This window comes from Xiphias gladius, chromosome 10 (assembly GCF_016859285.1).
Source record: "Xiphias gladius isolate SHS-SW01 ecotype Sanya breed wild chromosome 10, ASM1685928v1, whole genome shotgun sequence".
Classification (NCBI taxonomy): Eukaryota; Metazoa; Chordata; class Actinopteri; order Istiophoriformes; family Xiphiidae; genus Xiphias; species Xiphias gladius.
The window spans coordinates 27,427,237-27,451,649 of NC_053409.1; the positions used below are offsets into that span (position 1 = coordinate 27,427,237).

At 45.0% G+C, this 24,413-nt stretch overlaps 1 protein-coding gene across 1 annotated transcript; it reads left to right on the plus strand.

Annotated features, from left to right (window-relative positions):
• The first annotated feature begins 363 nt into the window (after positions 1-363).
• atg14 (autophagy related 14) lies at positions 364-11,543 on the plus strand. Its single transcript, XM_040136812.1, has 11 exons — positions 364-641; positions 1,668-1,730; positions 1,997-2,039; positions 3,871-3,952; positions 4,036-4,273; positions 4,673-4,902; positions 6,221-6,338; positions 6,446-6,536; positions 6,983-7,068; positions 7,254-7,428; positions 8,693-11,543. The coding sequence occupies exons 1-11, from the start codon at positions 364-366 to the stop codon at positions 8,813-8,815; spliced, it is 1,527 nt and encodes a 508-aa protein (XP_039992746.1). The 3' UTR covers positions 8,816-11,543.
• Positions 11,544-24,413: the final 12,870 nt, after the last annotated feature.

Genomic DNA, 24,413 nt, shown 5'->3' on the forward strand with positions numbered 1-24,413 from the left:
CAATTTTAAACTTTCAACTTGAACTTTTAACTTGGCCTGAACTTCTGCGTGACGCTGGTTTCTTTGACTCCGCCCACGGCGTTACGTCATTACATAAACAAAACCGTCACGTTTTTCGAGAGGAAGCCGGAAGTAGCGGACTCATCGTCTGCTTATCAAAACAACAACATTTGTGTGTCAGCCCGTCATCACTCCAGAGTTTTAACATAATATGACAGCGACATCACAGAAAATATAACGGTCAGACCATCCGCATGGAGCCGTAGAGAGCACTGTGCCGAGCGGCTAGTTCATTCCAGCTTTAATAGGTTTAAATTGAACGTTAGCCTAGCTGGTTAGCCGAGCTCTTTGCTCTCCCTCCCCATGGCGTCCTCAGCGGGACTCCCACCGCTCGGCCCGGACAGAGCCGTTTCATCCTCCGGCCCCCACTCTGGGGGCAGGCCGCCTCTCCGGCCCCATCACTCGCATCAGGCTCACTCCACCCCGGGCTGTCTGATGCTGGAATCAGTGGACGACGCGGAGGGTCTGTACGTGGCGGTGGAGCGGTGCCCCCTGTGCAGCACCTCCCGCCGCAGGCTCACCTGTGCCCGGTGCGTCCGGGCCGGGGACTTCGTGTACTTTGACGGAAGGAACACGGAGAGGTAAAGTTTGGTCCTGAAATCTTCAAATTTCAGCCTGTGCTCACTTGTCTTTTTACTGCCAATGCTGAACTTCATAGGCATATTTTAAAGTTTTAATGTTTCCTTAATCTTACCGGACACACTCAATCTATCAGGTTATATAAGGTGTCGGGATAAGAATATGAACCCCCTTTACAGTTCGGCATAAATATTAGTACTTAAAGACACATAACTCCCAACAAATCTTTTCTGTTTTTTAATACATACACGCCGCTTGCAACTGACCAAACGCAGTTTTGGTGGAAGGTAAAAGCGGGGCTGAGAGAAATAAAGGTTATTATTTTATTGCTATAATTGCTGATAAGTTTATAACATGCATGCCGAATTGAAAAGTGAATCATTGTAATAAAAAAAATGTAATTATATCCTTTATATATTTCTTATTCAGCTGTACCATCCACGTTACGTTGACAATTTCTGATTTTACACACAGAGGTTTCTCTTGCAGACGACAGATTCAGTACCGCAGACGAATTCATTTTAATCGTGTTTTTATTTAATTAATTTGAACTTAGATTTATACCGCCAAGCTGGCAAAGGCTTTTCCATATCAGTTAATTCAAAATCTGTTGACAGCACCAAGTCATTATCATCAGCTCGGGCTAGTTAGCATTAGCTGCTAACACTTCTTGGTTCAGATAGCGGGTGTTTGAGGCTCGTTAGCTGTGTTTTGATGTTTGCGTCCAGGCTGCTGGTTTCCGCCAGGTTCATTAGACTCCGTTAGAGGTTGTTTTGCCACTGCTGCGTCAGCCTGTAACCTGGTGTTAGTTTGACCAGGTTAGCTGCCCTGCTGCAGTAACACAACACGTGAAAACCCAAAATAACTGCCCTCATAGTCGTCATGTCAGGGGGCATTTCACCAAACTGGGCTCCGGGGACCGCCAGGGGGACCAAGTCAACAACTACACCGCTACTCTGAAGTTTTGATGTTACACAAATACATTCCTACTGTGACTGTTTCGATGTGTCGGTGTTTTGCCTCTGCAGATACACAGAAAAGTTGGAGCGGCTGAAGAAGCTGAAGGAGGAAAAGGAGCAGCTGCAACACAGGTGAAACTTGCAGCTGCTGATGGCAAAATAAGTGTGGTGACAGTCTAGTTCAGTCAAACTGACCTGCTGACAGTGGTTTTCCTATAATCTGAGAGAGACTGTGATGTCTGGGGCTGATAATATTAGCAGTACTGATAAAACTCTACACATACTGTATAAATAATGTCCCCGTATTCATTTGTATGGTATTACAGCCGGACAGGTCTGCAGCTGTGTGTCCGTATCAGCTCTGGTAACTGAAAACTTTAACTCTTCTCTTTTCACAGAGTCATCCAGGCCATGGACAAGAAGCTGCAGGCTGATGAGATGGTGAGTCCAGCTCTGTCACTTTAACCCGGGGACAGGTACTGTGAAAAAGCTGTTGTGGAAATCATCTTTGGACTGTTGTTTGTAGTTTCTGATGTGTCTGGCATCAGTTGGCCCGTATCCACAGGCTGACTGAGGACGTTCGGTCGGTGAGGGAGAACTCTGATCGCCTGTTCAGCCCAACGAATCACTGATTTCACCAGTTCAGTGAGGTCTGTCCTTTTTCTCCTCCATAAGCAGGGGCCTGCAGCAGACAAAGCTGTTGTGACTTTTGATCAGGTTGATTCTTATTTTGTATTTTGAGCAAAAATGAACAAAGATTAGTGGTAAAGCAATAACTGATAACAGCACAAACATTAAAACGGGTATAACAAATTAAAAAGAACTAGTTAAAGAGAGGAAACAGCGAGTCAGTCAGACAGGGACTGTCCTGTTGGATTATTACACAGGGTGCAAATGAATTTCTTATCAATTAAGTGCAAACAAAGTATTTTGTTAAAGAGGAAAGTCTGAATCCTTTGACCTTATGTGTTTCAGCAACAAGGAAGTTCTCAGACTCTGTGTTTTTGTCTTATAACTTCCTGTCCTATAACACGGGAAGTAGGGGTGTGTCACATTATTCAAATTGACCTCTGCTGCTTGTGATCACCTTTACTTGCGTTTTAGCAAATACAGACGGTGACAGATTAAACCTGAACAATGGGTGGAGAAACAGGATGACAATGCCCCCGTCCACGGGGCAGGAGGGGTCACTGAATGGTTGGATGAGCATGAGGATGATGTGAATCACGTGCTGTGACCGTCACAGTCACCGGATCTCAACCCAGTCGAACACCCGTGGGAGGTTCTGGACCCACGTGTTAGACAGCGCTCTCCGCCACCACCATCAAAACACCAGATGAGGGAACATCTTTAGGAAGAATGGAGTTCATTCCTCCAGTAGAGTTCCAGAGACTTGGAGGATCAATGATGAGGAGCACTGAAGCTGTTCTGGATCCTCGTGGTGGCCCGACACCTGACTGAGACACTTTATGCTGGTTTTTCCTTTAATCTGTCACCTGTCAGTATATAAGTAGTTTTATGTATAGTTTTCATGGTGACAGGTCAGGATGAGTTTGTGTTTTATTGTGTGTTTGTAAAGATGTGATATTATAACACACACCTGAGTGTTGACAAACAGACTGTATATATCACACAGCTCTGTGAAAAGTTGTATTTTAATTCAAATTTATAAATCAGTTTCCAGAGCAGCACTTTCAAATCAGCTGGTTTGCAGAGCAAATTTATAGCTGGCTGTGTGAACTGAGCAGGAGCGTGTAACTTGTACTGGGAGGTTGGCACAAGATCTGCAGCTCAGTCCCGACGAGTCTGTACCTAAGCCCTGAAGGAAGCAGCTCCGCACCAACACGTCCGAGACCTGCTTACTGACACTGCAGAAGCGATTTTACTTTCACAAAGATCAACCATTGAGCCTTCTGAGCTATTTAAGCAAGACGTGCCCATTTGTATTTAGTGTACGTAGGAGCTTTCAAACACAGAGGAATCTCAAAATGTCTGGATTACAGAGGAGAAGTAACCGCTGAAACCAACAGGTGACAGATCCGGGCGAGCTGATATTCTTTCTCTGTCGAGCTCCACAAGCACACGGAGGAAAAAATGTACCAGCTTCAACTCACCAAACGTCAGCTTTATTTAAACACTAAAACAATGAAAAACCCAGAGACTGACGAGCACGTTTCTTCATGTTGAAATGACTGGATTAAACGTGAATGTCTGAGATTTCATGTTCACCACAGATCAGACAGAATAAACTAAGGAGCTGCTGTTTCCTCAGAAATGGAAGCTTATGTCGTGTAAGATGAAGATCGAGCAGCTGAAGGAGGCGGTGGCCTGGGGCAACGAGGAGGTGAAGAGCGGTGAGTCTGTGTCTGCAGGGTTTTAAACTTGTTGTGGTCACGTGATGGTCTCTGTTGCATCCTTCATTCTTCTCCTCCTGCAGATAAAGACCTCCACCTGCGCTCTCAGGAGGAGAGTCAGCGGCTGCAGCGTCGGGCCGGACGCCACCAGGAGAAACGGGACAAAATTGAGCGTCACAACCGCCGTCTGGGGGAGCTGCTGGAGAGACGCAGCCGGGAGCTGCAGAGCAGACTGAGTCAGCTGGCTGCTCTGAGACGAGAACACATCCTGGAGCTCACCACACACATCTTCCCCACACAGGAGGAGAAACAGGGCAGCAGGTGAGACTAAACACACCTGACCTCTGACATTAGCAACACCTTTTTTTTGGAGAGAGAGATTTACGGCTAATGAGATTTTTACAATCTCATCAGTACAACCCTTTTTAGTTCTGGGATTAAACTAAATTTAAGTTTTATTAAACTAAGAGTAAACTACACATCACAGACAAAGTATAGGAAGAGAATAAAATTAAATTAAATCTAGACTTAAGACCCAGACTCTCCTCATTTTCTTTATGTATTTAGCTTGTTTTCTTGGGTTATGTGAAAGGCGCTAAAATCAAATTTATTAATAATAATAATAATAATAAGAAGAAGTAGCAGAAGAAAAAAATAAAAGATTGTACCACAGAAGAAGACACTGTTAACCTGTCCTCTGCCCCTGCGTTTGTCTGTCAGAGACCCCGCGGACGTGGTGGCAGAGTGCGACCCAGCGTTGACCTCCAGCACGGTGAGCGAGCTGGCCGAGGCTCGGAGGACCACCTACCTGTCGGGACGCTGGATCTGGGACGACCAGAACGGTGAGACCAGCATCAGCATCACGGGACCCCCTGTCACCTTGCCCAGCAACGGAGACTGCTCCGCCTACTACAGCTGGGTGGAGGAGAAGAGCACCAATCAGGGCCCAGGTGAGGGGGGGGGCACTCAGTGGTCTGCTCAGTGGTGAATTCAGATTTAGAAAGAAAGCAGAGTTCATGCCCTGGACACGGCTTTGTTTGTTTGATTGTGGAGTTTTTGAGGCTCCATTTGGTGTAAATGTAGTTCACTATGTAGTAAATAGGGAGTGATAGCAGACACAGTCGAGGTTTTAGCCCAACTACAGTCCCCATCCAGACAAGTCCAGTCCAGATGACCAGGAATCGTATTCACCGTCTGAGTTTTAGGAGGAACTCCTTAAAGCAACGTTAGTCAGTCTTAACTTTCAGTTTTGACTGACAGTGATTCACAAAGTATTTTATCTGTAAAATATCTGTTCGCGGTCCAGAGGGTCCTGGGTCACTGAGACCTGATCCCGGTCAGTCAGCTGCTGCAGGGAATCCATCTCATCACGTCACCGTTTTGGAAAAATACGACGATGCTGAACTTTTTAAAGCACATTTTGATAGCAGCCATTTAACAAGGATTCTCTCAGCTTACAAACAAATGGAAAGAATCAGGTAACGCCAGGGTGACGGTCTGTTCCGCCGCCGAATTATTCATCAAACCAGGAATGCTCGTCCCCAATGTCTTCAACAGTTAATTAAGTGCATATTAAAAAATTACCGAAAGAAAGGAAAAAAAAATGGCAGATGCCACGATCTACCTGGGGCCGGTTGAACTCGACTTCAAATATCGTGTTTGTTCGACCAACAGTCCAAAACCCAAATATATTCAGAAAATCCGAGACACTACAAACATCTTAAATGAGTAGTTAATTATTAAAAAAATAAAAATCAGTTGACTAACGGGTGAATCGTTTCAGCTCTATATTACAGCGTGTGGATCAGAGACTGAGAGACTCCGATGGGGGTTTTCTGTTTGTTTGTCGGGAGGAAAAGTGAAGCTTCATGTTTTTATAGGACAGTTTATCAACAGCTGCTCTGTGGAGCTTTGGGATCCTCATATGAACCGATATCAACACTTTTACACACATTTACATATAAAAGGGAAATGAACAGAGGCGATTTGGTCTGTGTTACATGTAGCTTTGGTTTTTAACCTACACTGCAGATTGGATGTTACACGTGTCTTTTGTCTGCATCTCTAGTCAATGAGGTTGTCTTTTCTACTGGAACAGTCTGTTAGTGGAGCTCTGAGTCAGGTACAGGTGAGGTGAAGTGTGATCACCTGATCCGAGCTGAGCTGCTGGTGCCAGCGTCAGCTCTGTTGTCCTATCTACGGACTGACCCTTCACTTTGTGTCCCCTGTCTGTACGGGGTCTGACCTCTGACCTCCCGTGTGCTGCAGAGCTGGACCACATTAACCCAGCTCACACCATCAGCGCTGCTCTCTGCTACGCCACGCAGCTCGTCACCATCCTGTCTCACATCCTGGACGTCAACCTACCCAAGAAGCTGTGCAACAGGTAGGAAACACCTGCTGCTGCCTTCACTTCCAGAGCGCCGTAAGGAAAACGGAGCGTCGGGCTGTTACGTGTGTGTGATGTTTAACGGTGACCCTGTCTGTTCTCAGCGAGTTCTGTGGAGAGAACCTGAGCAGATATCGCTTCACCAGAGCTCTGAGCAAACTCAACACCAACATCCTCCACCTCTGCTTCTCACAGGTGAGACGCTCGGAGACACTGAGACTTTAAAAGAGAGAAACCACTGAAATTTATAATGAATTGAAAACATTCTGTCACATTAAAATTCAAGAGAGGGATTTCAACTCGCTGTCTGCAATAACACAGAAACAGTAGACAAAACTAGATGATGTTCTTAGATGATTATCAATGTTCAAACTTTTTTCTCCGAGTTTACTGTTCTCACCTTTGTTCTGTTTTATCTATTTTCTCTCCATATTGTTTCGAAGACACAAATACATCCACGGTACATTTAATGCCAGTAAAGCAAAAGGTATTAAAATGGCAGGAAGAATTAAAGGAGGGAGATGTGTAGCTTCACAGCAGCAGAGTGAGAAAGACAGAATTTATTGTTACTTTAGTTTTGCTTTTATATTTTATGTTAAGAGTTTTAACAGTAACACCTGACCTGTTCTGCATGTCTGCAGCATGTCGACAGTGAGAAGCTTCACCCTCATCACACTCTGAGGAACATCATGTTTCTGGTTTCCCCCAACAACGACAACCTGGGCAGGTGAGATGCGCCTGTCTGTCTCTCTGACACCCCAGCCTCACAGAGAAACCAGGCGACATGGCAACCAGTGACGCAGCCCAGCCCAGTCCAGTCAGAGCTGCTGGGAGTCTTTAGATGACTTCATCAAATCCACAAAACTAAACCAGGCGTGGGCCCAGTAAGTCAGTGCTTTCTGTTTGGTTCAGGACGGGTCCGTTCGAGGTGAGCGCTGACCTGGAGGAGTCGATGGAGTTTGTGGAGCCCGAGGCCGCGGGGCCGGCGGAGGAGAGCGGAGACGAGGCTGTGACGGACGAGGAGACGGACCTGGGGACGGACTGGGAGACGGTGCCCAGTCCACGATTCTGTGACATCCCATCACAGGTAGAAACACCTGGATCACCCTGGTCACATGTGTGAGACCGGTGTGCAGAGTTAGACCTCAGGTTGGCCCCGAGTCGTTAGGTACCGATCGGACCCAAAAAATACAGACTAACTCATCTGTATTTGAAGTCTAAAACGTGGGTCTGCCTGCTCCCGGACTGTCCCATCGCTTAGTTGCTGGCTTTATTAGCATCTATCAGAGCTGCATTTGGCACCGGTGCAGTTGTCACGACAACAGAGAGCTGGATTGTGTTATCACGTGCGCTCGAACATGCACGTGAGCATTTGAGTGTGTGTATCCGCCAGGGCGACAGGTGTGCGTCTCGTTTGAAAAATACCAACACACAGCTGACTTAACCTTCACCGGGCGAACAGTTGTTCTAACCGTGCTTCAGAGTGTGTCCAGAGCTCAGTCCACCACGCCGTACCGCTCTACACCAGTCCAGCTGTGGGTGGTAACGAGCCTAAAAACTGGTTTTATGACAGACGGCTATCGACAGGACAAGTTGACGTTGGTGACGAGTTGGATTCAGACCTAATGTTGTTAGCCTCCACAGATGGTTTTGTAAGTTAACGATCTGTTCTTTGTGAAGACACTAATGAGAATGATATCACACGTTTGACACTGCCTACATAAACATTGAATATCATCTCTTTATCAATAATTTTGAGACCTGCCCTAAAACTTTTGTCAAACAGAAACATCAAAATAATATCATGTCTGTATTTCCATTCTAATGAAAGCCAGTTACGTTTTTAAACTCATCTTTTTCTCTCAGTTTCAGTTTCCGTTCAGACTAAAACTGTTTTAAACTGAGCTTTACCGCCTCTCTCCAGAGTGTGTGAATGTTGAAGCGTCTCAGTGTGTGAACGTTGAAGCGCAGCTCGGTGTTTCAGGTGTTGGGAGAAAACTGAGACTTTACTAAACGATGCTGTAGCTGCTCATTGAGGGTCGGAGCTGTGTGACAGGGAAGCGAAGAAGGAAACTTTCCGTCCTCTCTCACTTTCTCTGTCATCACATATTTTAAACCTGGATGTGTCCGATCACACAGCAGAGCTGCTGGCAGACTCGGATGAGAAAATCCAGTTTGAGGGTTTTTCCAGTGTTTGTGGGAGGAAATCAGCAGCTTGGTGTCGTCTGTTACTGTGGAACTTCTTGTCCTCTTTCTTCTGCAGCCGGTGGTTTTGAAAGTTAAGTCTCCTCTGATTTTGAACCTGCTATCTGGTAACATCTCCTCCTCCTCTTCTTTATGTCTTCCTACAGTCCATGGATCTCTCCCAGAGTGCGTTGCAGGTTTCCCAGCCCTCTGCTAACACTGGCGGGATGATCTCGTCTGCTGCTGCTTCCGTCACCTCCTGGTTCAGAGCTTACACCGGCCAGCGCTGATCAAACCGGAATGAACCGGATCTTACAATGTGAACCAGCCAGGATTGGACTGGTTCAGATCTGGACTCCTGGAGGTCTCAGACCTTGGCCTGGTATGGAGCAGAGTGGACTGGGCTCAGAGGTCAGCCAGTAGATGAGACTCTAGTGACAGTAGAAAGATCAGACTTTTTTTCTGTACAGCTGCCTGGAGCTCTGAACATCCAGGCAGTCAAAATATCAAGATTATGAAACTTCATGAAGCTTAATGAAACTTCTTAAACCTTTATCTAAGTCATCTAAATCTTCTGAGCTTCACGGTGTGTCATTTGTGCGTCAGACCACATGGACCTGAACACACATGGTGTAAGCCAGACGCCCACATCCGCTGTTTTCTATGTAGCACACACACCAGCAATTTTGGAGCCTTGTGAGACACTAAAACTGGCCACCGAAGCTAAGAAAAGAAAAATAAATCAGTCAAAAACATCGGAGCAGACCCGATTAGGTTCATAAAATGCTGAAATGTTTTCTGTGACAGGTTAAACTAGACTTGCAGGCAGCAGGTACACCGGGGCCCAACCACCCGACGCACCATGATCTGTGTGTGTGAGCGTCCTCTCATGAAGCCTCATGAAGTTTTATGAAGCTTAAATGAACTGTAAACATTTACTGTAGTTTGTTAAGCTGCCAAGCACACACACACACACACACACACACACACACACACACACACACACACACACACACACACACACACACACACACACACACACACACACACACACACACACAATCACCCATATACAGTGGACTATTTAAACTGAGCACACAACAGTCACTCGTCCTCATCGACTGACTTATTCCCCAAACTTTATTTTGACTCTTGTATAAAATTACTTTGGCAACACTTTACGTTAAGTCCCCCTATTTAGCATTTATAATCAGTATATAAACATGTAATAACTGGTTTATGACTCCATGATGTAGCTGTAAGATTTTCGTTTTTGTTTTTTTTGGGCCCGATCCCGTTCAGAGTCCTTTTAATGTTTATTATCTGCTGATATCAGATCCGAACTGAAACCTAAAAATTGATTAAATGTGTCTCTGATGCACTGAAACAGCTGCACATACTAAATCTCAAGTTTTACTGGATAAAGTTTGTAATTTTAAATTATTGATCTTATCTGAATGAACGTTTTACTGGAGAATGTTGAGTCCTGAAACTGATGTGATCCACTAGAGAGAGGACGTCTCACTCTGTCGGAGTTCTCGGGACTACAGAAACACTCTGACTGTACAGTGGTGGTGTAGTGGAGCTTCTTCCCTCACTGAGGATCTTTGGTCAAGTTCAGACTCAGTCAAGTTTCACTTTGTTCAGTCGTCAACTTTTGTCACTGAGTTGACTTTAATTCCCGGATGGTAATGAGCAGAACTCAGTGTTCATCAGCGTCTCTGTCACCGGCTCCAACTCCTCCGTCAGCGGAGGCTGCTGGATGAACAGACGATGAACCACAACACAGTGAAACACAGGAAGGAAAAACAGAAAATATGTGGAACAGACACTGGACGTTAGTAGACACTTCAACATCTGCTCACAGCTGCATTACAGCCTGGCAGAAATCAGTTATTACATGTTAGGGCTGCAATCGATTCATCTGCAAATTGTTTTTTGATTTATTAATGATTCCTTTTGTTTATGAAATACAAGAAAAGGATTTTTAAAAACCGATGATATCTTCAGGTGTGTGGGAAAGCATCTAATCCTCCCATTTGAGAAGCTGGAACCAGCAAATATTTTGACTAAAAAATGGACTGAAATGATTGAAATTATTGTTCTGTCTGCTTGTTGCAGCTCTGGGTTATCTGCTGATGACACATGATATTTAGCGGGACTTGAAGTGTTTCCTTCACTTCTTGCTTCAGGGTCACGATATTCTTTCATCTGTCTGCCTGTCTGCCTGTCTGCCTGTCTACCTGTCTACCTGTCCGCTCACCACAAAGGGAAAGTTTCTGCTTTAATTGACTCCGTTTCTTTTTGTTAGTTTTTTTTTTTTGGTCTGTGATGACGGGAGCTTCTGTTTCAGACGGTAATCAAGAAACAAAGTGACTCCTGAACGCTGCTGCAACAGGTTCAACGATGATGACGATGGCAACAGTGCAAACAAACAAACATTGGTTACCACGGTGATAACATGGTTATCTTCCCCACCCCCCGTCAAACTGAACATGGTGGAAAAAAATCCAACACACAACGAGACGCTGTTCACACTGGACAATAAATGAGAAAACAGAATGAATCAGGTTCAGTCTGTTTATAGAAGATTTAGTTTCTTTAAGTAAAAATCCTTTATTTTTCTTCAGGATGGAAAAGCTTTTTGCAGCATCGTGAGACACTCAAACTGTCCACTAAAGCTGAGAGAGAAGAGAAATAAATGGATGAAAAAATCCGGCCCGACCAGATTCAGTTGAAGAGATTCTACTGTATGAACTGTTTGCGTTTAACTAGACTTGAAAGCAGGCGTATCAGGGTCAACCAGTCGACACTAAGAGCTGAACCCGAAGGAGATCCGTTGTTTTCCGCCGGTAAATGTTTCTTTGAAGCAATATCACGCACTCAGAGGAAGTGATGTTAGTGTGGAAAGGAGGACTGGCTGATTGTTTCTTCCTGTTAAAGGAACAAAGTGTGTTTTAAAAGTTGTATGAATTTTTCTCTGTTGATTTAAAATAAAATCCTGTTTTCTGGTTTTGGACACTGAAGGTTCTCAGGTAAATGTTTTTTTTTATAAATATGAGATTTAAGAAGAATCTTTTACACCAAATAATCCTTGGACCGGCTTTTATTGTAACGGTTTCCTAAAACGTACGACGATGCAGCTCTACTCAAGGTGGTAAAATGCTCCGAAGTCGAGGCTCAGTTACAAAGCTTTTCCCACAGCCTTCCTCGACAAATGGAGCGTGTCACATTGACCCAAGTGACCCCCTGTTATCATCTTGACACCTAAGCAAGTTCTATATTTGTGAAAAAGGCTGTCAGACACAGCCACAAAGTAAGTGAACCTTGAGTCCAGATCGTTTTAGGGCAGGTATCAGATATGCAGCTCTCTGAGCTCAGCCGCTCTGCTTCATGTCGTAATGGTCTTCTCCTCATCCACTTCCATCTCGGTTGATCAATCACCATCCGTGCAACCTGTGTGGGACGGTGACGTCCTCATACCTGAGCCCTCCGGCTGAGCTCCGATTGGTTGGTCGCTTTACCAGTGGAGGTCGGGGGTGTTCAGCTGCAGACTGAGGGCCGAGCCGTTCTCCGTCTGCACCTAAGTGAATGTGAACAATTGTTCCTGAGACCTTTTGCGTGGCCGTTTTCGTCTATGAGCCTTTACGAGTTCTGGGAAAGCGTGTTTTTGGTTTTTTCCGTTCTGAACCGGCCTTCTGACAGAGAGTCCGATCAGTTAACCGGTGTATTTGAAACCGATTGAAAGGGTTTGCGTGAAAGATGCGTAAAACACTCCTCTGCAGAGATTTGCAGACATCGATATTTCCTTACAGACCTTTTGTATCCGCGTAGCATCTTATTCTAGCTCTCTGATTGGTCAGGAGTGATGTCCATTAAATTATCTGAAACCTTGAAGGGGACAGAGCCTGGTGGTGGTTTTATCAGGAATCACACGCCTGATTGAGTTTATAGCAACACATCCAAACAAAGTTCAGAAGGTGCTGCAGAACATTAGCATAAAGAGACAAGATCAACTTTATTAATCACATGCGGGGAAATTCACACAACAACAGAGGCACAGATAAGTGACTCTAAAAAAACTAAAATAACAAGGTACACCTCGAAAACTCAAATTAAAAGGGTATTAATACTATATACGCCAACCTAAACGTAGCTAAAGTGTATTGAGACACAAAGCGAGGCGAGAGGAAGTTTCAATAGAAAATTAAATGCAAAAATTGCATTTGAAGGAATGGAATCACATGGAGCTTAAAATGTCCCGTGTGCACAGACAGAGTTAAACTAGCGGCCTAAGATTCAGATATTACAAAGGCAGCGTGAAAACACGCTGTGCAAAGTAAGTCGGTAGTAGAATCCAACGATCCACTGTCGTGCGAGAGCAAAACAACCTCAAACCCATCTGCCTGTTTCCAAACACAGCTGTGAATTAGATTTACGTTGTATGTAACACACACACACACACACATCTGAGTGGCTGGCCGCTGACAGCAGTCATGTGCACGTGAGTGTGCACATGACTGCAGATCATACAGATCCTCTGTGCACTGAGGTCTTTGTGTTGTTCTGACCTTGAGCTGCAGATTAGCGTGTTAGCTATGTTCGGTATGCAGCACTGCAGAGGAGAAACTGATCCCAAGAAACAACCCGACTCAAACTGAAATCTGCACATGTGAAAAGGGTAAAATCCTGACAGCGCCCCCTACACGCTGCAGGCGTCACTACAGAGGGAGATCCTCGAAGTAGTGTAATTGTGGGACTGATGTTGATGTTTGAGTTTTAAAAATTCATTTCTAAAAACATAAGCACTGTGGTCCACGCTGACCCGCTCTACCTCCTGAGCCACAGCCGCCCCTCTGGAAAATTAAACATTTATATTCATGGAGATCTAGATCACAAATTTTTGATTTGTGATTATTGAAAACTGACTTGACTCAATTTAAAAAATGTTTAATTTTCCAGAGCTTTAACGGGCATCTCATGGTCTTCATCAGCGGATGTTGTCGTTACTTGACGTCGGTATGAAATCTCGATACTTTGGTCACAGGATAACAACTGGTTCCTGATCTCTCTCCAGCTGTCCTCTGACTCCTGGATGATGACCTTTAGTTAAGCTGCAGGATGCAAGGTCCATAATGAACTTCTTAGCCTTTTTTTGCTTTTCTGTGTGTCTGTGAAGAGGAGTGAAAGAATCCGTCTACGTCAAAACGGAACGACCATCACGAAACTGAGGAGGTGGTCTACGACACCGCTTCAATCCTGCGGTCCTGAGATCCCTCCCCAGGCAGCCGAACAGCCATTCACACCATGACTCATGTGACCTTAAGGTGTTAATGACCCTACAAGAGGTTGAACCCCTGGGACTCCCCACCGGTCCGTTAGAACGGAAGAAGCCTTTCAGAACCTCAAGCAAGTCCCGTTGCCTTCGTATAACATTAAGAAATTTCTTTTCTGACGTTTCATTTCTTGTCATTTATCAGATAACACAACAAACACCATCCTGATGATTTATCTGTTCTTACAGTTTTACCTGGAGTCGAGCTGAACATGTAGAGTTTGTCCCGAGTGTGGCGCTGGAGGAAAGATCGTGGAGTCATTAGAATCTAAAGTGTTCATCCTCCGGAGAGCAGGAAGGAGATCAGCACGTTTCAGGACAATCTGAGCTTATATTCTGATATTTCTTGTGCACAAGTAGAAAATTTTTGCCGTGATGCAAGATTCATGTAAAGTTTCATCTACATCTGAGAAATCTTGACCAAACAGTCTCACCACGAGGTCCATTTAGTAGCTCTTTTGAAACTTAAATCATGTCACATGATGCAGTTTGTTTAGTTGTCGAATTTTAGATGTTGTAATTTCCCTGTTTTTCATGAGTTCTTTAAGGTCATCGTGTGTGTTTTGTCTTAAAAGATGAGACTGAAAGTTCATTCTTGATCTTGGAAACATCTGCTTAGATTTGAAAAGCTGTTTAGATGTCTCATTCTGGACCAAATTACCGAGCCAACCAACTGGAGCTGAAACAGTTAGTCGATCAATCCCTAAACGATCGCCATTTTTCAAGCAAACGTTCCAAATATTCTCCAGTTCCAGCTCTGCTTGTCTTTTGTCTTACGTCAGTGATTCCCAACACGGGGGTCGGGACCATCAAGAGAAAGATTCAGAAGGAAAAAAAACTAAAATCTTGTGCCCAAACTTGATTTTATTTATCTCCAATCTTTGCTTTTTTGTGAAAAACCAGCTAGTTTCATGTCTTTGTGCCTCAAAAATGTATTTAAATTAGAATTCTAACTTATGACTCCTGACGCCTGCGTTGAGGGCAGACACTGCTGTACCTCAAGCGATGACCATTCTGAAAGTTTGGGAAACACTGTTTTACGTGATACTGAAAATCTTGAAGTGTTGGAGTGTTGGTCAGACAAAACTAAAACAAAACATTTGAAGACATTTTTTAGTATTTTCTGACATTTAAAGACCAAACGATTCGTCGAGAAAATAATTGGCAGATTAATCGATAATGAAAATCATCTGCAGCTTCACCTTCTACAACCACGCTATGGACCTCAAGTGAGGCTTATTCTGTTAATCTAACATTTCTAAGAACAAACCCAGAACAACCATTCATGCTCTATATGGAGAATTCAGTTTTATAAAATATAGTTTAATTTTAAAATTTGCCTGACGGGATTTTCATGTCTGACCAGTACCGCAGGGAGGAAACGTGTTTCTGTGAGTGGACTCATTCATCCCTGCTGAAGGTTTTCTGCTACCTTTCACCAAGATTAGTGTGTGTGTGTGTGTGTGTGTGTGTGTGTGTGTGTGTGTGTGTGGGGGTGTGTAAGCTGTTGGACTGTTGGTTGTTAGGCAGCAGGTTGTGGTTTCAGGATGAAGTCTGCTGCTCCGTTTCGGCTGCTTTTCTTCTGCTTGTCTCTTGCCGTCAGTCAGGGACAGTCGGAGGCTTCTGCCCCCCAGGAGGGCGACATCGGGACGGGGGCAGGCGTCCCTTCCGAGCTCCTTGTCCTCTGGGACGAGCTGCGGGGGCTGAAGGACCTGGTCCTGAGCCTGAAGGCGGAGGAGGTGGAGCGGCGTCAGGCCCTGCGGATCATGGAGAGCTGGCTGAGGGACAGAGAGGTGGAGGCCGAGCAGCAGAGACGAAGCCTGGACGGACTGGAGGAGACGGTGGTCCGACTGAGGGAGACGCAGAGGAGCAGTAAGGAGAGGACGGAGGCTGACAGGAAGCTGCTGACGGAGCTGAACTCAGATCTGAGCAGGAAGGTGGAGGAGCTGGAGGAGCAGAGCAAGGGTGGGTGTTGAAAATTCATACGTTAGACTTGTTTGTATGAGAATTCATGAAGACGACGTCCTCATGTCCACGTCCTCCTGTGTACTCAGTGGTTACTGTGCCGTTCCACATTTAACATTCATTAGTTTTAAACTTCAGTAGTTTTATTGTTACCAACCAAAATGTGTCAGGTACTTAAAGTTGAAAAAAGTTCTGTGTCGCTATAAAGTCTGAGTAACGGCGGCGTAGGATCGAAAACTTTTAGGACGACGATTCGGTCCTCAGACCTTCATCAGGTAAAACTCGGACAAGTTTTACCTGATGGAGGTCCGAGGACCGAAACGTCGTCCCAATAAAGTCGGTTCATCTGTGTTCAGGACTTCTTTCTTTTCAGGTGCTGGGAGTTGTCACCAAGTGCGCCTGAGTGTCGTTGACTCTTTGATCAGACGGTTCCTGACTTGAATCATCGTTTCTCCGGCGCTGGTCTGTTTTTACTCAGACGGTGCTCACGTGCAGCTGCTTGTGTAAAAGCTTTTTACAAGCGAGTTTATATTTCTCAGAGAAATGTATCAGACAATGCAGCTGTGTGAGGCTGTTCCTAGACACAGCGCTGCTCCGAGCTAAGCAGGCAGCTTAGCAGGTTCACTGTTAAGTATCTTAGTTTAGCGTGTTAGCATGCTAACATTAGCTACTGAGCAGTAAATACAGCGTCCAGCTGCAGCTGATGGGAACTTCATTAGCTCCTAAACTTTGACCAGATGATGGCGCTAGATGAAAAAACCAGGGGATGAGCAGAGTTACTACAGTTCATCCTCGGGGGACCATGAGCGTCTGAACCACGTTTCATCACCGTCCGTCCAACAGCTGTCGAGACGTTTCAGTCTCCGTGTCAGTGTGTGTCTGCTGGTCTCAGTCATCCTGCTGTGTTTTGTGTCTCAGCTCGAGCGGTCGAGTTTTCGGCGGTACTGTCGACGTATCGGTCCGGACTGAACGCCAGCGAGAGCTCGGTGGAGGACCTGAAGAAGAAGAACACAGGTGAACCGTGTTGACACGCGAGCTGGCGTCGTTCTGCTGCCTTGAGCAGTGAAAGCGCCGGTCGGACTCGTGCAGCTGCTTCACATCAGCAGGTTTCAACTGCTCAGTGCCTCAACGTAAACTGCAGCTCACACGGAAACAATGAACTCCTTCACCTGTTTACAGTGTAGATGAGCACACTTCCATTTCCTTCAGAAAAATGTGCCACTTTCAAGTTTTAAAATATCTCGTCAAGCTTTGAGTTTCAGTCAAATCTGATGAATCAACTGAATTTGATCAGAGCAGCTGAGGCAGTGAGACAGAAACCGAAGGGAATTCTTTATTATCGGATCCAAACTTTGATGCTTGGAAAGTCTTTGATCAGGTTTGAGTTGTGAAGGCGTTTTTTTACGAAAACAAGATGCAAGATGTTTGAACTGTTCTTGAAATTCCTCTTAACGCACCAGGTGATGGTTACGTGCAAATTAAAACTCGGAACCGATAATTATTCAGCAAAAACAAACGGATATTTGTGAATCTCCTTCTTTCCGAGATTCACACCAGATCTGCGGCTCTGTTTAAGGTTCATATCTATTTGATTTGAGTTTTTAAAATAAAACAACTCCGTACAGCACTTAGAGGTTGTTGTTATGGGCTGGTCAGATGTCTTATGTATGTAGTTGCCACGTTAACCCTGTGCCGGTGTCTCCACAGCTCTGGCGGCTGAGCTGCCGTTCCTGCAGACAAGACTGAGGGCAAGTGAGAGCACAGTGGAGCAGCTGAGGAGGAAGAATGCAGGTCATCATCTTCATCATCATCAGACCTAACGTTTACGCTCTGTTTGGTGGCGGACGTGTCGTTTCCTTTCGTTTGAAGCTTCTAATCCTCACGTCCTCCCTGCTGATGTTCGGAAGCTCGACACAGATCGGGGTTTCAGTCCGGGAGACGTGTCGGGATTCGGAGCTTTAGTCCAGTGTAGGAACCGCAGATTCATTTTGAGTTCGACAAAGGACATGAAAAGAGCAGCGTCCTGATTTTAGTTACTGTTTGTAGCATTCGACAGTGTGTAACATAAGTGTGTTTGTTGTTCGGTGATGCTTGTGAACGTGTTTTCTCTGCTGGTTTTCAGTCCTGGCAGCCAGACTGTGTAACACTGAGAGTCTGACGGAGGAGCTGAGGAGGCAGATCTCAGGTCAGTTTCATCCCCTCCTTCCTTTCCCGCATAGCTGTATTTAACTATCAGCTTCATGTGGCACTGTGAGACTGGTCTCTGATGGTCAGTGGTTCCTCTTTAAATCCAGGACCACACCCGTTAGAGTGGTGTAGTCTCGAGTCGAGAACCTCGTCACTTCAGACTGAACGTGACAAAATCAAAAAAGACTCTGACTTAAAGAGCACTGACTTGTGACCACATTCGGTCTTGGGTTTCTTGATGCCCTCCCCAGCGATTAAGAAGGCAGAGGTTAGGACTTAAAGTTCAGTCGTGACTTTCCTGTGCTGGCTCGTCGCTTTTGATTTGTTGTGTTGACCTGGGGCTAACCTGTCCTGACTCAGGACTCCACAGCCAGGACTTGAGACTTACTTGCGATTTGAATAAACTTTGGTCTCGGGAGAAATTGAACTGACGGTTTGACGACAATAATGTTCAGCCTCAGCTGCAGAAACGGTTTCAGTAAGTTTTCTTCCCTGGGACCTTCATGCTGCAGGTTGATGCGTTTATTCACTTATCATCCGGCCGGCCGGCAGCAGGCATAAAGCGACGAGAGTTTTAAATTAAGCTGCTGAAGTGCACGAGGATTCAGATAAACGTACTCAATGAAAAATACTTTCATGACGTCAGGTTTGGTTAGAGTGTGAAAAACAGTCCAGTACAGGATGATGTGTAAAAGTTTAACGTGATTTCCAACCTTTTCCAGCACTCCCAGCCTCCAACGCTTCATCTCAGTCTGGGGAGTCCGAGAATCGACTGATCGTCCATCTGAAGGAGCTGAACTCAAACTCTGAAGGTGATCGAACTGATCCATCAGAGCCTCATTTCCAAGAATCATTCGTTCTGTCATACGGATACGACCCAAAGTGTCCCTAGTCATGTTATCCGTGGATACAAAGGTGCTAATGTCATGTAAAGTCTTTAGGCACTGTAGCGCCCCCTGTGGCTGTAATGTTCATCAGACACCACAAATCTGAACTGTGCTGCAAGGTTAGTCAATTAATCAGTGTGTCGATCGACAGAAAATAAACCTGCAACTACTTTGGTAATTAATCAATTCATCGTTTTGGTTATTTTCCAAGAAAAACACCAAACAGTCAGTGGTTCCAGTGTCTCAAATGTTCGGGGTGCGGTGTTCCATCTTTCAGCTCTGCAGAGTCGACTGAACTCACTGGAGGAAAAACTGAACTCGTCTGCTCAGAGAGACCAGCTGAGTACTGTCCTGGGTAAATAATTCATCCGTCCATCTGTTCATTCATTCATCCCTTCATTCATCCATCATTCATTCATCCATCCATTCATTCATTCATCAGTTTATCCATTCATTTGTTCATCCATTCATTCATTCATTAGTTCATCTGTTCATTCGTTCATCCGTTCATTCATCCATCCGTTCATTCATTCATCAGTTCATCCATTCATCTGTTCATTCATTCATCCGTTCATCCATTTATCCATTCAGTCATCCATCATTCATCCATCCATTCATTCTGCTGGACTCTGTGATTCTCTTTCAGTACGACATCATTCATTTATTCACTTATTTATGTTTATTCTTCATTCACCAGTTGATCCATCTATTCACTATCCAGTGATCCATTCACTCACTCATTCACTCACTCGCTCTTTTTTCATACATACATTTGTTCCTTTATTTATGAAACTGAGTTCCTATTGGCTTCATGTGGGAAAATCAAGATGAAACAATTTAGTGCAATAAAAATAATAAATAAAAACGACGTCAATCGTTTCACCAAATTGCGCAGAATGAATCAAAATATCCAACAATATAAAAAGAGTGAAGTAAAGAAACAGATAAAAACTGTAAAACAGAAACACAAAGGGGGCAGTGATAAAAGGCTTTTTATGAAACAGGTTTGAAGAAGGGAAGTTAAAAGATCTTAATTCATTAATTCATTCAGTTATTAAATGACCGTTCATCCATTCCTTCATTTTGTCATGATTCATTGAAACTTCCATGACCAGCTCTCTCCTGCTGCTGCTGCTGCTGCTGCTGCTGCTGCTACTGCTGTCCAGGTGTTTGTAAAAACTGAGATAATCCAGGTGACGTCTGGTTCAGCCGGTGTCACCGTCAGTTCGCTCATCTCCGTGCCTCCGGGTCACACTCCGGGTTTTATTTCATTTCTAAATGACAAATCAAAACGTTTTTCTTTTCCAGATCAGGTGTCAGAGGTGAGAGACAGACTGAACTCCAGTCAGCTGCACCTGGACCAGTCGAAGAGAAACTCTGCAGGTCCGTCGCATATTACTGTTGCATTAATGTGAATAATGTTTACATAATTTTTTTTAAATTTTATATATTTTTAACATTTATTGAAGAGGATGTTGGTACATCGTCTGTTTTTGTCAAATTATTCCTCCACAAAATTGATATAAACAAACAAAAGAGGCTTAAAAACAAAAATAAAAAATAAAATTCAGTATCAAATTCAAACACCCACAGCAACATGATGATGATGATCATAATAATGTTAATAATAATGATGATGATCATAATAATAATATAGCAAGCATTATTATGATGTAATCCTTGCTATCATAGAATTATATTTCTAATTTACATGCTGTTTTATGTCTAAATTAGTACAGTGACTGTGGCCATCTGTCAGAAAAAAGTACAAATTCTGCCTCTGAACTGCAGCAGAGTAGAAGTATAAAGTAACATTAAATGGAAATGGTCAGGTAAAGTACAAGTAGCTCAGAATTGTACTTGAGTTCAGTCTTGGAGTAAATGTACTTAGTTACTTTTCAGTTCTGCATGACACATCAGTCACATGATGGAGTCGATTATTGTGTCGTAAACATTTGAGAGTGACACCATGTTTCTTTGTTTTTAATCTTTTCAGATCAAACAGGTCGACAGTTTTCTGTCGAGAGTCGACTGCAGGAGGCGGAGAGACACCTGGACGAGCTGCAGACAGAAAACTCAGGTGAGAAACACCTGGGCCATGTTCTTGAGATGGGTTTAACTGAGTCCGGCTAACATTCTGTTATCAGGTTAAAATAATCCTGATAATTCTCATCCAGATCATTTGAACAGTCTAAGGACTGATCTGCTGAACCTGGATGAAGTTATCCTGCGCTCTTATTTTGAAGCTCCACAGTCTTTCCGGTGTTAAACATCAGATACGAGCAGTGAGTTTTTTTCAGACCACAGTGATGTTGGGGACAGTTTAATGAGCTTCCCTCTGATGGACGTACAGAGACTTTTCACTGATAGTCAGAAATATGCTGTGAAAATGAAACCTCGCTAAGATCTCTTAAAAGCAGCTTTAACTGCAGCCACTTTTCGGCAAAGCGAGTTTCACTGTTCAAACCACAAACTCCCATTTTAATGTCAGATTTAACACCACATGTTCCGGCTCCATTTGCCTTAAACAGTTAGAATCTATTAGTTGAGTTTCTGTCTTTTTGCTCAAAGTTTCTCAAACTACACTTGGTTCGTTTTCAGTGTTCAACTTTTATTTTGTTTTAGATTTGCTCATGTATAAGTGAAGGTAATTAAATTGTGAAAATTACACCGACAGATCGTAATGATTTCTCAACAACCTGCATGTTCTCATCTAAAGTCTGAAACATATCAGGACTCTTTCACTATAAATAACAGAGATACAGGCTTGTATTCCAAATCCTGTAACTAAAACTAACTCTAAAGCCTCCTGCAGATGTCTGAAGTCTGTTTCTAGCGCTGAACATGTGACTGGAGATGTAAAGAGAAACTCTCAGCCCTCTCACTACAGAGTTGGTCCTCTCCCTGTGCTGTTGGGCTGAATGCTCCACGGAGACACCGGGTCGCTGACCTGCTGTTACCTGGATCCTGGTCTCTCTAAGTGACCTGGTTTCTGGTTCACATGAACACGGACTGATTGTCCCATGATTTTATGTATGTTCATTTGTTAAAAGATTTAAAGTGGTTTTCGGGATGGGTTTGTTAATGAAAGAACCGTCTCTCCTCTCAGCGGTCAGCAGCTCGTCGGCTCCGGAAGAAAATCTGTCAGCACTGCAGAGTAGACTGCTGCACCTGGAGACAAACAACACGGGTAGGGTACACGACACAGGTACGACATCGACACGGGTAGGGTACATCGACACAGGTACGACATCGACACGGGTAGGGTACATCGACACAGGTACGACATCGACACGGGTAGGGTACATCGACACAGGTACGACATCGACACGGGTAGGGTACACGACACAGGTACGACATCGACACGGGTAGGGTACACGACACAGGTACGACATCGACACGGGAAGGGTACACGACACAGGTACGACATCGACACGGGTAGGGTACATCGACACAGGTACGACATCGACACGGGTAGGGTACACGACACAGGTACGACATCGACACGGGCAGGGTACACGACACAGGTACGACATCGACACGGGTAGGGTACACGACACAGGTACGACATCGACACGGGTAGGGTACGACATCGACACGGGTAGGGTACACGACACAGGTACGACATCGACACGGGTAGGGTACATCGACACAGGTACGACATCGACACGGGTAGGGTACACGACACAGGTACGACATCGACACGGGTAGGGTACACGACACAGGTACGACATCGACACGGGTAGGGTACACGACACAGGTACGACATCGACACGGGTAGGGTACGACATCGACACGGGTAGGCGACATCGACACGGGAAGGGTACACGACACAGGTACGACATCGACACGGGTAGGGTACATCGACACAGGTACGACATCGACACGGGTAGGGTACATCGACACAGGTGCGACATCGACACGGGTAGGGTAGACATCGACACGGGTAGCGACATCGACACGGTAGGGTACACGACACAGGTACGACATCGACACGGGAAGGGTACACGCACACAGGTCACGACATCGACACGGTAGGGTACATCGACACAGGTGCGACATCGACACGGTAGGGTACATCGACACAGGTACGACATCGACACGGGAAGGGTACATCGACACAGGTACGACATCGACACGGAAGGGTACACGACACAGGTACGACATCGACACGGAAGGGTACACACAGGTGCGACATCGACGGTACGTAGGGTACATCGACACACGACATCGACACGGGAAGGGTACGACATCGACACGGGTAGGGTACACGACACAGGTACGACATCAACACGGGAAGGGTACACGACACAGGTACGACATCAACACGGGAAGGGTACACGACACAGGTACGACATCGACACGGGAAGGGTACACGACACAGGTACGACATCGACACGGGTAGGGTACACGACACAGGTACGACATCGACACGGGAAGGGTACATCGACACGGGTAGGGTACATCGACACAGGTACGACATCGACACGGGAAGGGTACGACATCGACACGGGTAGGGTACACGACACAGGTACGACATCGACACGGGAAGGGTACGACATCGACACGGGTAGGGTACACGACACAGGTACGACATCGACACGGGAAGGGTACGACACGGTAGGGTACACACAGGTACGACATCGACACGGGAAGGGTACATCGACACGGTAGGGTACGACATCGACACGGGAAGGGTACCACGACACAGGTACGACATCGACACGGGAAGGGTACACGACACAGGTACGACATCGACACGGGCAGGGTACATCGACACAGGTACGACATCGACACGGGTAGGGTACACGACACAGGTACTGAGAGAAGACTTTACCACCTAACGCAATCCCCAGCTTGATTCTCTCAGGTATTCTCTTCACATTCAGTTTTTCTATAAAATAAATCCCTGAAAAAATTGAACCTTTTATTTTGAAAGTAAAGTCTTCCAACCATCTGCCGCTGTAGCATAAAACAGATATTAAACCTGCTTCTCAAGTTGCAGCTATATTTCTTATCCAGGTAGGATTAGGAAACGGAGCCATATCCCGGGAAACATGTTAAAATTCTTTTTCGTCAAACAGCAGACAAATTCGTTTTTTTCATCCAGATTTCATCCAGGTTCAGAGAGTCTCTGGAGATTCTGGAAACACCTTCAGCAGGAAGTCTTATTAAACGACCTTTTGGGTTTGTTTTTTTTTTGGAAAATGGATGTTGAGCTCTGAGACGAAATGAGAGGAACAATCTGACCCTAACTTCACACAAATATCAGCAGGTTCTTGACTTTAGCAACAACAGTTTGAACAAATAATCTGAATCTCAGTATCACTCTGCTGAACTGAGCTCAGATGGTTTCTGGTGTCGTTTGTTTCAGCTCCACAGTTTAATGCCCAGTCGTCATGTGAAGAGGTTTGTTTTTCTGGTTCTGGTTCTGGTTTCAGATCTGACGGACAGAGTGCTGTTGTTGGAGAGCAGAGTGATGAGAGGAGAGAGAGAGCTACAGGTGCTGAGGGG